General features: G+C 41.7%; 1 protein-coding gene and 1 pseudogene across 4 annotated transcripts in view; one reads left to right on the top strand and one right to left on the bottom strand.

Annotated features, from left to right (window-relative positions):
* Positions 1-308: 308 nt before the first annotated feature.
* The window catches only part of DHX35 (DEAH-box helicase 35), a 109,788-nt gene continuing 91,804 nt past the window's right edge, over positions 309-18,292 (top strand). The window contains exons 1-3 of one of the 4 annotated variants that reach the window (XM_055265500.2): positions 309-447; positions 7,740-7,873; positions 11,223-11,315. In XM_055265500.2, coding sequence (XP_055121475.1) covers positions 408-447; positions 7,740-7,873; positions 11,223-11,315 — 267 coding nt within the window. In that variant the 5' untranslated portion in view covers positions 309-407. The remainder of the gene's footprint in view (positions 448-7,739; positions 7,874-11,222; positions 11,316-18,292) is intronic. The other 3 variants (XM_055265499.2, XM_063634184.1, XM_055265501.2) reach the window with 3 other exon arrangements.
* Positions 16,140-17,312, bottom strand: LOC129474301 (nucleophosmin-like; annotated as a pseudogene).

Below are 18,292 nucleotides of genomic sequence, written 5' to 3'. Positions count from 1 at the left end.
AAAGCACTGCTTCAACGCCCACTGCGTGCAAGGTTCCACTCTCGGGCCAGCGGTCCTTTCCCAAAGCCAGTTCTTCCTAAGTGTGCGGCCGCCATCCATGACACGCCACGCTCCTAAAAGGTCACCTGGAGCATCTACCCTCCACGCTCAAGAGGCAGGCGGAGGAGCGCGCCCTTTTCTCCAAAATGGCTGAGCAGGGTCACGTGGGCTCGGGGGCGGGGCCGGTGCGCTCGCCGAACCGGGCAGTGGGTCACGTGGTTCAAACGGGGGCGGTAGCTATGGGGGCGTGGCCGTCACACGAAGCGATCCGTCTGGGCAGCGGCTTTTCGGGGGCCACGCCCCCCGGGCCCTGGGGGCCTAGCGCGCGACGGTGGGGTGGAGCTAGCCTCGTGACCTTTTACCCCAGCATGGCTGCCCCCGCGGGACTGGTGAAGTTCTGGCGACCCGGTAAGGCCCTTGGTGGAACGCTGGGCAGATGCGGCGGCCTGACTTCGGTCTTGGCGCCGCGGCCGGCGCCCTGGGGCCAGCAGACCTGCTCGCAAGCCTGACCTCGGCGAGCTGCGCGCTGCCGCCTTTGTGCGGGGGGACTCTGGCTCAGGCGCTCCAGTGGTCCCGAGGGATTTGGGGGTGCTCCCTTAGCGTGAGCAGAACCTGTGTGACCTTGTTAAAGTGGTCCAGCCTCCTCGGGCCTCGTATTCCTCGTTACTGATGGTTGCCCTGCCCACCCCGCGAGATGGGGAATCCTAAAGCTCCCCCTCGTGTCTCGTTACCGCCCTGGGGTTGCGTTGTGGCCCGGCAGACAACGCTGCTAGCTGCTCGAGGCTTGCAAGCCCAAGTTATGGAGTCAGACTGTCCGGGTTCGAATTTTCGTCTCTGCCTTGTAGTAGGGTGACCTTGGGCGAGTCAGTTAACGCCTCTGAGCCGTGACCTCTTTACCTGTAAAGTGGGCAGAACAATAACTTCTATCCTGTGGGCTTAAATGACAAGCACAACGTGTTGTCAGACTTAGAATAAATGCCCAAAAAAAGGGAAAGTGTGTTTTTCTTTCAGGATAATTGTTGTCCACTCCGAATGTCTACTAGAAAAGAGAAAAGTCCTTCATATTGGCTGCCAGCTACTTCCTCTCTTACAGACTGACACGAATCACAATCACAAAATGCTTTACTTGTTTTGTCTTGATATTTACTCATTAATCAGGTTTTTATTGAATGTGTATATGCCAGACCATACTAGATGGCATTACTTCCTCTCTGCAATCAGTTTCTTGTAAAAAACAAAAGTCTTTAAATTACAGCTACCAGCTTGATTTTTTTCCACCACCTGCACCCCTGCAGGTCTGGATGTGCAAAGTATATTGCAGCAAAAATGAAATGACACCAAGAATGTAATATAAGCAAAGCTTTTAATTTTTCAGTGGTTCCCTGAAATTCTGACCATGCATATAAGTGATGTGAGAGATAAACGCAAGCAAGAGATGTGTTTAATGCTTTTTAAAAATTTGTAGTTTGTCACTTGACAGTTTTATGATTCAGCATTTCAAGTCATCAGCCAATTATCTATCCTGAGTTTTATTTGCATCCAAAACTAGGAACTTACTAAGTAATGAATACTTTTAATTTATTCACGCTTTTAGTAACAGGTGAAAGTGTTAGGTATAATAAAGAGCTGAATGAATTGTTTGAAATCAGACCAGGGTACTATTTTGGTTAAAGAACATGGAATTACTCTAAGAGTTCTATTTCATTATTTAGTTCATCCATTGAGGGTACACTTATTGAAAACCTAATCCTGTGTTCGGGAGACAAATATAGATGCTCAGGGCTCTGCCCTTAAGTTACGGTCTCTCTCTTAATTGAATATAAAGTTAGATGTCCTCTAGAAGAGATTTTACAATGAGGCGGAGTAAGGTGGTATGAAAGAAGATGAGCTCTAGAGTCAGATTGCAGTGCCCGTCATGTCTACCACTTAACTAAGTTGATGACTTGATAGTCACTTAAATTCTCAAAGTCTCAGTTACTCCATCTGTAAATTGGGTATAATACCTACCCAAAGTATTGTTGTGAGGATTAAATGAGAATAACACACAAAAGGATCTTGGCACTAGATAGGTTACTATTATAATTATATGGAAGTATGGAAGAGGGAGGGAAAGTTGAATGTATGGATAAGAAATACTTCATTAAGGTGGTATTTTTGGAGTGAACATTAAAGGATGAATAAGGTTTTGTTTCATAGAGAAATGGAACTCGAAGCAAAGGGTGCAGCATGAACAGAGGCAGAATGGGATTTGTGCCTTTAATGTCCAGAAAGCCAAAATAACAGAGCAGTGTGATGGTGTTAAGTGCTAGGGTATATTTTGGGGTATGACAGGAGATGAAGCTAGAAAAGTAGGTAAGGGCCTCATTGTGAAAGGTCTTCATGACAAGTTAAAAAATTTAGACTTCACTGTTTTTTTGTTTTCTTTTTTTTTTTTGAGACAGAGTCTGGCTCAGCCGCCGAGGCTGGAGTGCAGTGGTGTAATCTCGGCTCACTGGAACCTCCACCTCCCGGGTTCAAGCGATTCTCCTGCCTCAGCCTACTGAGTAGCTGGGACTACAGGTGTGTGCCACCACACCTAGCTAATTTTTGTATTTTTAGTAGAGATGGAGTTTCACCATGTTGGCCAGGATGATCTTGATCTCTTGATCCGCCCACCTCGGCCTCCCAAAGTGTTGGGATTACAGGCGTGAGCCATCGGGCCTGGCCTGACTTCACTGTTTTTAAGCAGGGACAAATCAGGTTTACTTTAGAAAGATAACACTGGCAGTGGAGTAGAGAGTGGATGGAGGAGGGGAGGAAATTAGAGAAGGTACTACTGAAATCCAGGAGGGATGTTAAAAACCTTAATTCTGACCTGGGAGCTTAGAGGAGGGGCCTGTTGGAGAGACATTTTAGAGGAAGATGTGGGAGAGGATGAAGTCAGTAATAACTCAGATTTCTGGGCTGGGTGACTGTCTAGGTTAGTGATTCTCTAATTTTGCTTTATAGTTGAATCACTTGGGAAGCTATGAAAAGTCCTGATGTCCAGCTGCACCCCACACCAATAAATGAGAACTTTGGAGGGCTAGGAGCCAGACATCAGTGTTTTTTAAAGTCTCTAAGGAATTCCAGCATGCATCAAAATTTGGGAACCACTGGTCTAGGTAAATTGTGTTGTCATTAGTTGACATGGGAATAGCTTTAGTACACAGCTATTGGGCCCTTGCTTTGTGTTAGTCACTTTCATTTACACATCTTATTAAACAGTCACAGTATCTCTGTGATGACAATAATACTCTTCTTTTAGTGAGGAAATTCAAGATATGAAGTAGGCTGTGGGAAATGCAAGGTGAAAGTCTGGGAAGCTGATATAAGGCTAGACAGTCGAATCATGAACATCCCCTGTAGGCCTGAGCCTGTGACTACAGAGGTCTTTCAGACAGTCTAAGTGAGTGAAGTTGCTTACTGGAGGTAATAGGGAGTCGTGGGGACTGTGGCAGAGTGTGCGTACACTGGATAGATATGTATAGTGGAGATCTACAGTAGAGCTTACATATGCTTTCCAAAATAGGGAGCTGTACTCAGGTCCACCTAATTGTTATCATATGGGTTCAGAGTTGCCCAATTTGTTTTTTTTTTTTTTTTTTTTTTTTTTTGAGACGGAGTCTCGCTCTGTCGCCCAGGCTGGAGTGCAGTGGCGCAATCTCGGCTCACTGCAAGCTCCGCCTCCCGGGTTCACGCCATTCTCCTGCCTCAGCCTCTCCGAGTAGCTGGGACTACAGGCGCCCACCACCACGCCCGGCTAATTTTTTGTATTTTTAGTAGAGACGGGGTTTCACCGTGGTCTCGATCTCCTGACCTCGTGATCCACCCGCCTCGGCCTCCCAAAGTGCTGGGATTACAAGCGTGAGCCACCGCGCCCGGCCCAATTTGTTTTTTTAAGAAGCCTAATATCCAGATCTGAATGGGAAGATTTTATGTGTTGTTTTAAATGAACGATTTAAAACATTTTAACAATAGCATGTCCGGGTACCTTAACATACCCATTTGTGGTGTCTACCTTAGGAGTGTGACTTAAGAGCCTTGTGTGACCTGCGTGAGAGTTTTCTACAAAAATCTTTTACTTAATTTGCAAGTACACGTGGATCAGAAGGGCCTGCCCATTTTTGTTTGCTCATTTGATAAATATTTCATGATTGTTGACCATGTGCATGATGAAAACTTTACAATAGCTTTTAAGCTTTTTTTGACTTGACCCACAGTAAGATATAGCACACATACACAACTGAAAAAAAAGTTCATAAACAGTATTGCTTTCTGGAATGTGCTCTGATGCTTTCTATTCTATTTCATTATTTAAAAAGTGCTGGTATGACATACTACATTGATTTCATAACCACTAATGGGTCATCAGTCAAATTTTTAAAAACCAAGTTAAAGGGAATGAGGAATTTAGGGATATCAGCCTTGTTAAGATAGGGAAATGAAGATGTTCATAGTTTGCAAAAGTTATAAAGTTGTTACTCCCTTAAGCATAGAGCGTACTCTCAAGGAAAAATCAATCATAGGCAGCCACAGAGGGATGTTTATAGAGGGAAAGCAGCCCTGATGTTCTGGTTTGGTTGAAGGAAGTCTTTTATGCGGAGAAGGTATACTGTTTATCAACTGACATAGCTGTTCTTATAAAAGAGCTCAGCTGGGCTTGGTGGCTCATGCCTGTAATCCTAGCACTTTGGGAGGCCGAAGTGGGTGGATCACCTGAGGTCAGGAGTTCGAGACCAGCCTGGCTAACATGGTGTGACCCTGTCTCTACTAAAAATACAAAATCAGCTGGGCGCGGTGGTGTGCGCCTGTAATCCCAGCTACTCAGGATACCCAGGCAGGAGAATCGCTTGAACCCGGAAGGTGGATGTTGCAGTGAGCCGGCATCTCGCCACTGCACTCCAGCCTGAGCGACAGAGACTCCATCTCCAAAAAAAAAAAAAAAGGCTCATAACAGAAGAGATAGATTGGGGCTGTAGGTTAGAGACAAGAGAGGAATGCGGTAGTACAAAAGACGCGTTAAAATATTCCAGAGAGGAGGCCGGGCGCGGTGGCTCAAGCCTGTAATCCCAGCACTTTGGGAGGCCGAGGCGGGCGGATCACGAGGTCAGGAGATCGAGACCATCCTGGCTAACACGGTGAAACCCCGTCTCTACTAAAAATACAAAAAATTAGCCGGGTGTGTTGGCGGGCACCTGTAGTCCCAGCTACTCAGGAGGCTAAGGCAGGAGAATGGCGTGAACCCGGGAGGCGGAGCTTGCAGTGAGCCGAGATCGTGCCACTGCACTCCAGCCTGGGGGACAGAGCGAGACTCCATCTCAAAAAAAAAAAAAAGAAAAAAAAAATATTCCAAAGAGGATATGAAGGTTCAAAACATGGTTTGAAAAGGCAGGAATTCAGGACAAAAACACAGCAGAAGAGGATAAGGTATTCTTTGTAATTGTTTACTTGGGTAACAATTACAAGGAATTATTAAGATGTAGTGACAAGAAGGGAAGAAAAGAAAGAAAGCCTGTCTCTTTGAGGACAGGCATTGTTCCAGGTCCTGTTCCATCTTTTATCTTGTTGAAAGGAAGGTCAACATTTTGGCAAAAGCAACATAACAGTGCCCCACTTACCTGATTTTTGGCCATGTTGAACCTCTGAAACACAACTGTATTCTTGGAAGTAAATGGAAAAGGGTCAGAGATCTAAAGCAGTGATTCTAAACTTAGCTCTAGGGGGTCTATGGACCCCCAGAATTTTATATTCTGGTAAATTCTGGTGGGTTTTTTAGGAGAGGGAGTTCATGGCCTTTATCAGATTGTGGAAGCAATCTGAGAACCCTAAAAAGTGTAAAAGTAAGTCACTGAGCTGAATATTCTTGTTACAAAGCTCCTGTGCTTTCACATAGCATCACAGATTCTGAGTTCAGAAGACCTAGGAGATGATGGTTATTGGTTATTGTCACTGTAGTGCCCCAGCAGGAGGCTGTATAGCATGTGTTTGATCTAGGGAGGATTTTTATTCATTTACAAGGCAGCGTACTCCAGTGCTGAACGGTGTGACCCTTGGGAAATATCTTCCTTACATTGAGTTGAATTCTGAACCCTGTGTCATTTACTTATTACTCCTAGTTCTGTCCTGGGGTTACAGCAGCAAATCAGCATGAAAAGTTATGGAAGCTGATCACAAAATTTAAAGTTATGTTTCTCCTGAGTTTTTTTTTCTGTTGGAGCTAAAAATGTATGGAACCTTCAACAGATTTTCATGATGGGATATGGCTTCCCTATTCTTCACCATCATGAGCACCAGTTTGTCATTGTTCTTAGCAAGAAGCCGGGGTGAAGATCTCTTGTTTAATCTGCCCAGCATGGCGGTTTCTGAGAATTGCATTTCCCATCTATCCACTCTCGATTCCATGGTTCCAATGGGGACTGTCATTTACCTCATCCCATTCCACTGGCCATGGTTGATTGTATTGGGGTGGGGATTGGACCTAAGCTGGGAGAAGTCAGTCCCTGTCTGTCCAGTATAAAAGAGCCTCCCCCACCTCCCATTACAACACATACCTGGGACTCCCAGTCCCCCTTATGGTGTCTTTATTTCTCTCCATAGCACTTATGACCACTTCATGCACCAAGTTACTTTCCACTGAGAGGAGGAATTAAAGCAAGTGAGCTCCGTGAGGTTAGGACTGGCATCTATATTGTTCACTGCAGTGTTTCTAGTGCTTAGAGCAGTGCGTGGCTTGGAGTGGGCCCTCGGTCCATCCTTGCTGGTCCTTGCTGTGTGAATGATGAATGATTGGTAGAGGAGTTGTAAGTGTGAACCCTGGCACTGCCGGCAGCCATATTTCCAGCTCCTGTACAGTAGCCAACCTAAGGGGCTGGAAGGAACCTGAAGAGTTGCCAAGATGAGAGAAGGAGAAAGCCATGGCTGCTTTGAGTGCCCAGTTTCTGTCATCTCTGAGCCTTACTGCCATCCTACAGTAACAGGATTCATCCTTTCACCTCAGCTAATTCCCATTGGGTTTCTTTCACTTCTGTTAAGAATTCAGTAATAACATGGACATGGAGGCCAGAAGTAAAGACACTGTGCTCTGTAATACACAGTTCTGAGTAGCCAGTTTGGAGCCCAGTGGGACTGCCATCTCATTTCTTTTTTCTTTCTTTTTTTTTTTTTTTTTTGGAGACAGAGTCTTGCTCTGTCGCCCAGGCCGGAGTGCAGGGGCGCGATCTTGGCTCACTGCAACCCCTGTCTCCTGGATTCAAGCAATTCTGCCTCAGCCTCCCAAGTAGCTGGGACTACAGACACACACCACCACGCACGCCCGGCTAATTTTTTGTATTTTAGTACAGGTGGGGTTTCACCTTTTGCCCAGACTGGTCTCGAACCCCTGAGCTCACGCAATCCGCCCTCCTCGGCCTCCCAAAGTGCTGGGATTACAGGCGTGAGCCACTGTACCTAACCCTGTCTTGTTTGTTTTTGACACTGCGGTGAAGCTTTTAGGGAAGATTTTTAGTTCCTCGTGGGCACTTTTCTGGATTCTTTCCTAAAGTTGAAGTTGAATGCCTTTGAGTAGTTTGAGATAAAAAGTATTGCTTCTCTTGTATATCTTCATCTTTGAAAGTTTGTAACCTTAACACCTTTTTCTGTTCATTGTATCAGAGAATCTGAAAAAAACATTTCTGCCGCAGGTACAGAGGGGCCAGGTGTAAGCATCTCTGAAGAGAGACAAAGTCTGGCTGAAAACTCTGGGACAACGGTTGTTTACAACCCTTATGCTGCCCTTTCCATTGAGCAGCAGAGGCAGAAGCTGCCGGTATTCAAGGTACGTCAAATAATCATGTTCAACCTGTGGGCTTGAATCGTGTGTCTGCATTAGCTTTATGCTCAGCACTGAAGAGAATGATGTCCTCTTTCTAGAACACAGTGAACTCAGAGAAACCCTTATCGTAAGGGATGACTTTTCATACTGTGTATTTTTTAGTTAACATTATAAATCTTGAAAGTCCTTAAGATTTTTTCAGTTGTATCGTACATACTGGAAAACTGGAAGAATTAGAATGACTTTTGTTTTCCCCTTTATTCCTTTCAGTTATGGACAATTTCAGACATACAGAAAAGTAGAGAAAATAGCAGTTAATTCCTATATAACAGATTACCAACATATGGCCAATTTTTGCTTTATTTTTAAAGTCACTCCTTTAAACAAGTTTAATTGGGAATATGAGGTTGTTTCTGCTGAAGACATCAGTTAATACTCTGACTTCCTCTGAGACAGTGACAGGATTTTGTTATGGTTGCTACTTACCAAGTGCACATCCAGACACTCAGTTTTATTAGCGCTCACGAAATAGATGCATGCTCAGCTACAAGAGACCAAAGTGCAAACTAGAATTCATTCAGAACTGTTCATTTATGGCTAGCGATAGTTCTCCAGTACAGATGGACACAGTTGATACATACACTTTCTCCCTGTTGGCACATCCACATGGGAAGCCAAATTGTAATCAGGAAGTACAGAGCCAAGACAGGTTACAGAAATGTCATACAGCCCCTGATGAGGGGTGAATTCTTCCTGCTCCACAGCATGCCCCTGGAATGACCCGAGTAGGTGTGGCCACCAGGACCTGTGTCTCTTCCCTTCTCCTGGACGGTGCTGGGTGAAAGTTGCCATGTTCTATCTATCTATCTGTCTGTCTGTCTGTCTGTCTGTACGGTGCTGGGTGAAAGTTGCCATGTTCTATCTATCTGTCTGTCTGTCTGTCTGTCTGTCTATCTATCTATCTATCCATCAGACAGGGTCTTCCTATGTTGTTCAGGCTGGTCACGAACCCCTGGGCTCAAGCAGTTCTCCTGCCTCGGCCTCCCAAAGTGCTGGGATTACAGGTGTGAGCAGCCAAAAGGTGCCAAGTTCTTATACTCATGGAGTTCTTTTGTCTAGACTGTCCTGATAATTCCTCTTCTATTAATATGTTCTTTCTCCAAATAGATAGGCAAGAACAGCCTTCTTAATTTAGCCAGATTGCCTTACTTGGAGTTTTATGTGGCTCCCAATATTCTAGTCACAAGTGAACTGACTGTCTCTGGGTTTCTTCCTCAAGTGACTAACACATTCACTATGTATGAATGTTAGCAAGTTTGACTCTCAGAAGATGAGATGGTAGGTTTACTATTGCTTTCTCACCACTGAGGGACAGTTTGAGCTGTGATGAAGTGTCCGGACTCTGGAGCTAGACTTCAGGGTTCAAACCCAAGCTTTTCCTTATCTGTGATGTGGGACTACAGGAGCACCTACCTCAGAGGACTGTTATGAGGACCAGATGAGATCATTCATGCAGAGCATTTAGCAAGATACCTGACATGTAGTAAATGCTCAAGTACAAGGAAATTACTGTTTACTCAAGTATTTAAATTTTGGCCTTTTCTTGACTATTCTTTGTCTCCCAACTGTACTTATAAGATAACATAAATGAAACAGCAAATGAAAAAAAAAAAGAAAAACAACAAGAAGTTGAGAAATGTTTATGAAATTAAAATGGTAAGAAGAAGGGTATAAATTACTGATATAAAGCAAAGCAGAGTTTAAGTACAGTTGAGATCTTATTAGATGTTAAAGATAAATTGAGACAAAAAGGAAAACAAATTACCTCTACACCATCCTTTTTTCCTTTCAAACAAAAAGTAAAAGTAGCTTTAAAAACAGAAATTGGAGGCCGGGTGTGGTGGCTTACACCTGTAATCCTATAGGCTTTGGGAGGCTGAGGCGGGCAGATCACTTGAGACAAGGAGTTCGAGACCAACCTGGCAAACATAGTGAAACCCCATCTCTACTAAAAATATTAAAAATTAGCAGGGCCTGGTGGCACATGTTTGTAATCCCAGCTACTTGGGAGGCTGAGGCAGGAGAACTCTTGAACCCAGGAGGTGGAGGTTGCAGTGAGCCAAGATTGCGCCACTGCACTCCTGCCTGGGCAACAGAGCGAGACTCCATCTCAAAAAACAAAACAAAACAAAACAATGTTGGAACTAAAGCAGCAACAGATTGTTAAAGATCACTGCCTCTTCCCCAGCACCATTATGAGGCCACCTGTTCCCTTGTCTGCCTTCTTTAGGCTGCTGTATAGACAAAAGTGACTCCATCTTGGATGCAAGTCTGCCATGTTCACTTCTGATTAGACCCAGTCTTATAAATGCCTCCTGATTTCTGCTTTGTATATTGTCCTTAGTGTAAGAACATGTCAACCTCTCTGGGGGCAGCACTATTGACAGCTTCTTGTTTTGTTTCGTTTTTCCCCAAAAATAGTCTACACATAAACAAGTAGATACGTGTTTGCCCTTAAAAAAATGCAGTTACTGGTGTATTATTCACACGGTTCTGTATCTTAGTTCCTTTTCTTAACATATCTTATAGATCATTCCATATCAGTACAAATAGATATTTCCTCTTAATAACTACAAATTATTCCATTATTGGAATATTTTATAACTGATTTAACCAAATTTTGTTGATCAACATTTAGGCTGTTTGAATTTTTGGCTATTATAAACAACTCTGCAATGAGTATGCTTGTATTTATGTCTTTGTACACATATAGTATGTAGTAGTATGTCTATAATTTCTTGTTTTTTTTTTTTTTTTGAGACAGAGTCTCACCCTGTTGCTCAGGCTGAAGTGCAGTGGCATGGTCTTGCCTCACTGCAGCCTCCCCCCGCCCTGGGTTCAGGCAATTCTGCTGCCTTAGCGTCCTGAGTAGCTAGTATTACAGGCACTTTCCACTGCTCCCAGCTAATTTTTGTATTTTTAGTAGAGACGGGGTTTCACCATGTTGGGCCAGGCTGGTCTTGAACTCCTGACCTCATGATCCACCCCCGCCTTGGCCTCCCAAAGTGCTGGGATTACAGGTGTGAGCCACCCCGCCCGGCCTATAATTTCTTATAAGTGAAAATCGTAAAGGGCGTATGCATTATGTATTTTGATAAGTGTTACACTTTATTGCAGTTGTATTCGCTCATACTGAGAGGGAGAGTACCTGAGGGTTAGAAATACATTTTGATAGTTCTATTTAAAATTTACTTTCCTTTGAAAACAGCTCATTTCACAATGTTTAAATATCGTTGTTTAGGTCTTTTGAGACAATATATGGCTATTTGCAAGGCGTGTTTTTCTTTTTCAGCTTAGGAATCATATTTTATACTTGATAGAAAATTATCAGACAGTGGTGATTGTTGGTGAAACGGGATGTGGGAAGAGCACACAGATTCCTCAGGTGAGTACGTATTTAATACGTGTCTTTACACTTCGATTTGGCTGGAAGAATTTTGTAACCTGAGAACTCTCTTTACTATCATTTACATTTTTAAGGTCTCCTTTCAGGAAATGTTCACTTCAACTAGATATTTTTTATTAAACTTTTAGGGCTGTAATTTCTTTGGTGAGTGCTAAAGTAACAGTTTGTCTTCGATTTATTATAATTCCAAAATAGTAATGGAATAGCCATCCTCTGAAAGTTACAATGGAGATTTATTCAAAGATGTGAAATACAGAGTTTTTATCCTTAAATAGTTACAGTTGAAGAGGTGGGGTAAAATGAATTTTGCTATAGTTGTAAATAAAAATTGGCTGTTATAGAATTATGCAGTGCTACGGAAGAACCCTTTCTTACTAGGAGAAATCCTATGTGATGTGGATAGGAGTAGAAAGAAGGATCAAGAAAGGCCTTGTAAAGGAATTGGCATTTGAAATTGACCTTGAATTATCTGTGGGAGCTGACTGAAAAGATATTCCAAGCCAGTGAATATTGTGGTTAGAGATACTGGGGTGGAGAAGTGTAGGGTGAGTTCAGAGTGTGTCTTGAGAACCTTAACTTGAAGAGTGAAGACTGACCGAGCATGAGAGACCTTGCAGTTTCTTATTTCCTTTTTTAATGTTAATTTTCTTGAGGTGTGAAATGTATGTAGGAAAGTACCTATATCATACTTGTACACCTTGATACATTTCTGCAAATGGAATACATCTGTGTTACTAGCACCCAGATCAATAAACACAACATTACCAAAACCTCAAGAACTCTTCTTCTGTGTTCTGTTCTGGTCTCTAACTGCCCTCTCTGCTTACCCCTACAATCATGAACACAAGGGTAGCTCTTATTCTGGCTACTGACCTTATAAATTAGTTTTGCCTATCTTTGGAATTTTATAAAGGAATAATATAGCTTGTTTTGTCCAACATTATGTGTGAATCTTCCTTGCTGTTGAATTAGTTGCAGTTCATTCTCATTGCTGCATAGCAGGGTTCAGCAATTCACAGCTAGTGGGCCAGATGCAGCTCACTGCCTGTTTTGTAGAGAAATCTTTGCTGGCACACAGCCACACCTACTTGTTGATATATTGCCAGTGGCTCCTTTCAGGCTACCACACAGGGCTGAACAGTTTTGACAGAGACCCTATGATCCTCAAAACCTAAAAATGTACCATCTGGCCCTTTACAGAAATGTAAAATGTAGTGCTAACCCCTGCTAGTTAGTATTCCACTATATAAGTATTCTGTAGTTTGTTTATTTTTCCTATTGTTACTGACAATTGAGTCATTCCCAGTTTTCAGTTATGGATAGTGCTGCTGTGAACATTCATGTGCTTGTCTTTGGTGAACATACGTGCACATTCTCCTGCTGGGCTCTACCTAGGAGTAGCATTGCTGGATCCTGTGTTCAACTTTAGTAAATAATGTCTAAGATATTCAAAGTGGTTGTGTCCTTGTAGGGTTTGCAAGCAAGTAAACAACATGACAAGCTGAGCTTTAGATAAATGATTATATTGAGATATAAGGTGACTTACAAACTGGAGGAGGCAGGCCATAGAAAGCTATTGCAGTGGTCTGGAGAAGGATGGTGTAACGGGGTCCTCGACCAAGAGGTGATAATGGGATAATCTGGTGAGGATAGGAAGGAGAACAATTTACAATTTTAGCATTAGGGTCTGCAGACATTAGAAATTTAGGCTGGTGCTTTTGCACCCATCTAATAGATGGATATTTGTGATGACAGAGGGGAAGGGACAAAGGTGCACTCTGATCACGACTTGCTGCCTTGGCAAACAGTGCTAGTATTAAATGTGATAGAAAAGTAAACATTGTTTTCTGAGGGGAAATTAATGTGTTTGCTTTTAAACAGATTTATTTTTTCCTATATTATTGATGGCCTTTGATGACATTATTAGCAGGAAGATTGGAATGGGAATCTGAAGCTTGGCAGAGGTCAGACGTAGAAGGTGTGGACATAGGGATTGAACATCCTCATACATGTAGGAAGGAGATGGAACAGAAATAACTGAGAAGAGGATTAAGGACAAAGTCTGTGGAGCATCAACATTTAGGAGTCAGGAGCAGAAAGGAGATAGAATGGCAGCCAGGGAAATGACAGAGGAACCAGGAGACTGTTCATGGTTAGAGAAAGCAAAGACAGAGTGAGGTTTCTGGAGAGGTGGGTAGGTGGCAGTTTCAGCCAACAGAGCGGCCGGGGAGCAGGAGAACTGGTTCAGTCCTGGGTTGTTCATCTTGGAGATAGCATGTCCAGTGGTAGGGTTTTAGGGTTAAGGGTGTCTAAGGGGAAGATGATAAAAATCCCTTTGCATTTTTGAATATGTTAACGATATATTGTTGACTATTTGGTCCAGACTTGTGGTCATGCCAGGATCTGTGTAGGTCTTTTTTTTTGTCTGCTCCCCAACTCCATTCTGAATAATGAGTTTATTAATAGGTTGGGAACCAGATATAGGTATTTTTTTAAAGTTTCCCAGTAGACAGCTAGGGAAAGGTAGACAGACCTAGTAAAGGTAGATGACCTAGTAAAGGACAATTTGAAATGCATACAGCAGAGGAAATGGTGGCCTGGAGGAAAAAGATAACCATATATGCAGATGGAATTGAGAGCCCAGTAAGTTACCCATTTCTTACAGGAAGAAACAGGAGAAAGGTTAAATTACTGTGTGATTGTCAGTTAGAGAGTAATATAACAATAATATAACAAGTAATAACAGTAATAAGTGCTACATAAAGTGATTTTACACATGTTGATCTGTTTAATCCTCAGTGATCCTATGAAGCAAACACCATTATTATCTTCATTTTATAGGTGGGGGCACTGTAGAGAGTAGTGAGGTTATGGAATATAGAACGGAGGTAAAAGGCCACATGATGTTCCAGAATTGTTTGGGAATTAGTCTGTGACGTTATGTAGTCAGCTTAGGATAAACTATGTTCTGGTAACAAAGAACCTGAAAATCTCAGTGGCTTAAAAACACAAAGGTTTATTTCTTGCTCATACTATGTGGTTATCTTGGGTTGGCTTTGAGATTCTATGACATCATCATTGGGCCTTAGGCTGATGGTACTGCTCTTATGAGGCACTTGTTGATCTTGTGGTAGATGGCAGAATCATGAGCTAGCTCTTAAAACTTCTGACCAAAAGTGGCCCTTCTGCTCACATTTCATTGGTCAAAGCAAGTTATCTGGCCAGGCCTGATAGCAACGGGGTGACAGTGTATATAATCCTCCCATAGGGATGGGTGGCAGGTATTTGGAACAGTGATAAATATATCACAGTGATTTGGCCATTTACTCCTGCAAGGCTTAGCTGCCAGGGAATAAGAGAGGGCCTGCTGTGTTACTAAGTCCAGGGAAAGCTGGCGGGAAGGATAAAGGGCAGAGGCTGAGGATCTAGGCTGGGTAATGTGGGCAAACAAAGGTAGTTTTTTTTTCTTTTAATTTTAAGATTTGAATATTTTTAATATTTTTGAACATTAATAGGTTCACATGATTTAAAATTCAAAAGGCACAAAGGGACATAAAAAGATTTCCTTCTGCCCTGTCTTCCTGGTACTCATTTCCTTTGTGCAGTTATGATCAATATTATGAGTTTCTTGGTAGAAATGTTTTCATGCATTTACAGAGAAGTGTGTGTGTGTGTGTGTGTGTATGCATGCACATATATGCCCTATTTTAAACATGAAACATCTATACATGTTTTAGTATGCCTTGACTTTTTTTTTTACTTATTCTTTCATTTTTAAAAAAAGCTGTTTTGAATTGACACAATAACTGCATATTTATGGGATTTAGTGTAATGTTTTGATATATGTATTTGTTGTATAATGATCAAATCAGGGTCATTAGCATATCCATCACCTCAAACATTTATCATTTCTTTGTGGTGAGAACCTTCAAAATCTCCCTTAGCTATTTTGAAGTCTATGGCACATTATTGTTAACTATAGTCACTCTGCTGTGCAGTAGAACACCAGAACTTATTCCTCCTATATAACTATAACTCTGTGCTTGTTGACCAACCTCTTATTCTCCCTACTCCCCGTTACCCTCTTCCCTCTGCAGCCCCTAGTATCCACTGTTCTATTCTCTACTTTTGTAAGATCAACTTTTTTAGATTCCACATGTGAGTGAGCTCATGCAGTGTTTGTCCTTCTGTGCTTAGCTTATTTCACTTAACATCATGTCCTCTAGGTTCATCTGTGTTGGTGCAAATGACAGGATTTCATTCTTTTTTATGACTGAATAGTATTCTATTGTGTATATATATCACATTTTAAAAACCAATTAATCTGTTGATGGACACCTAGGCTGATTCCATGTCTTGGCTGTTGTGAATAGTGATGGGAGTGCAGATGTCTCTTTGATGTTCTGGTTTCCTTTCCTGGGAATAAATACCCAGTAGTGGGATTGCTGCATCATATGGTAGTTCTGTTTTTAATTTTTTGAAAAACCTCGATATTGTCGCCCATAGTGGCTGTACTAGTTTACATTGTCACCAACAGTGTGCAAGAGTTCCCTTTTCTCCACACTCTTGTCAAAATTTGCTGTCGTTCATCTTTTTGATAGTAGCCATTCTAACTGGGGTGAGGTGGTATCTCATTGTGGTTTTGATTTGCATTTTCCTGATGATTAGTGATGTTGAGCATTATTTCGTATATATGAAATAATACACCGTTTGTGCATCTTCTTTTGAGAAATGTCTGTTCAGGTCTTTTGCCCATCTTTTTTTTTAACTTTATTAAAATACTGAGTTTTATTTCACATATTTTTATCTCCCCACCATTTCCATGTCTGACCACCACTACTATTATGTCCTATCATAACTTTCCATACATACCTAAAACCAAGCAAAGGGTGGAGTTCCATCTTTAAAAATGAAACAGACATTTTGGACAACGCAGTGTTGGCAATGGAACCTGGACAACATTTATCAAACACGGTAGGGAAAGTTCTCACTCTGCATTATAAAAAGGACAGCCAGATATCAACTGTCGCAGAAAAGAAATAAGATGGAAAATTTTAAACATATTGTTTAAACTATTTTCTTAAAGAGACTTCCTCCGCTACCAGAGATCTTGAATAGCCTCCTGGTCAGTCATCTGGAAGCAATTCTTCACATAATTGATGAACTCGGCTTCTGCTTTGAGAAGAGAACCACCTTTTTCTATACTTGCTTGCATTTTTTGCTTTAGTGTTTTCTGCAGAACTTTTGATATTTTAGGAATTTTTTTCCTGTTTTTTGAAGGATTCTTGTCCTTTCGATCTTGGTGTTGATGGTATTGAGTCTTTTCCATTCTGATTTGACTTTTGTGCATTTTTTGGCTGGAGTATCTTGTATAGCTTTCTTTACTGGGGCTTTTTCTTCAGTTTCCTCATCATCAAAATCATTATCATCAGCAGCAGCAGCAGCAGCAGCAGCAGCAAGTTTTACTTTTTTCTCTGGAACCTTGCTACCACCTCCAGGGGCAGATCACCTTCCAGATATACTTAAGAGTTTCACATCTTCTTCCTCTTCATCATCTGACTCTGCATCTTCCTCTGCAGCTACTAAGTGCAGTCCACTAATATGCACTGGCCCTGAGCCACACTTCAACTGTAAGACCACTGGTGGTGTTATTTCAAAGCCCCTAAGGGAAATCATTGGCTGTACAGACATTTTCAAAGTTGCCAGTGTTACTTTAATTGGACTGCCTTCGTAATTCATTGCCTCTGCTTCAACAATGTGCAATTCATCCTTTGCACCAGCCCTTGAGCTGACCGTTCTTAAAGATAACTGGTGCTCATTTTCATCATTATCCACCTTAAAATGATGATCTTTGATGGCCTTTAGTTCACAACCAAAAAGATAGTTCTGGGGCCTCAGAGGGCTCATGTCCATGTCCATCGAATCTTCCATGGAGTGGTGGCGCGTACTTAGGTGGGAGAGAAGGCGGATGGAGATAAATGACTCCTGCTCCAGAGAACAGCCGTGCAGGGCGGAATCACACCCTTTTGCTCATTTTAAATTGGATTTTTAGTTTTTTGCTATTGAATTGTTTGAGCACCTTATATATTCTAGATATTAACCCTTTATCAGATAATAGTTTGCATTTATTTTCTCCCATTCTGTAGATTTTCTCTTCACGCTGTTGTTTTCTTTGCTGTACAGAAGCTTTTTAGTTTGATGCAATCCCGTTTGTCTATTTTTGCTTTTTGTTGCCTGTGTTTTTGAGGTCATATCCAAAAAATCGTTGCCCAGACCAGTGTCATGAAGTGTTTCCCTTCTCTTTTGTTCTGGTAGTTTCATAACTTTGGTCCTTTCATTTAAGTCTTTTATCCATTTTGATTTGATTTTTATATGTGGTGAGAGTTAGGGAACTGGTTTCATTTTTCTACATGTGATTATCCAGTTTTCCCAGCACCGTTTATTAAACAGATTGTCCTTTCCCTAAGATGTGTTCTTGGTGCTTTTGTTGAAAATCACTTGACTTTAAATGTGTGGATTTATTTCTGGATTTTCTATTCTGTTCCATTGGTCTATGTGTCTGTTTTTATGTGAGGACCATGCTGTTTTGTTTATAGCTTTGTAGTGTTTTTTGAAGTCAGGTAATGCCTTCACACTTGGTCTTTTTTTTCACATAATGTATTACTGGTTTTTTTTCCAGTTCCATAGATGCTAGTATGTGAACATAATTTACCAATCCCCAATTGATAGACATTTAGGTTATTTACAGTTTTGTATTATCACAATGATGCAGTGGAGTCAGTTTGCACATAAATCATTTTGCACACATATAGATATTTTTATAGAATAAATAAAATACGTGTGGGGTTGCTGGCTCAAAACACGTGCATTTGAATTGAATTTTAAGGAATTGCATTTTATTATAAACACTTTTTAAAAACAGGAAATACATTTACATGGTACAAAATTCAAAAAGA

Source organism: Symphalangus syndactylus, chromosome 24, assembly GCF_028878055.3.
Source record: "Symphalangus syndactylus isolate Jambi chromosome 24, NHGRI_mSymSyn1-v2.1_pri, whole genome shotgun sequence".
NCBI classification, from domain to species: domain Eukaryota; kingdom Metazoa; phylum Chordata; class Mammalia; order Primates; family Hylobatidae; genus Symphalangus; species Symphalangus syndactylus.
Note: the sequence above shows the minus strand (reverse complement) of the source record. Positions and strands in the feature narration are given on the sequence as shown.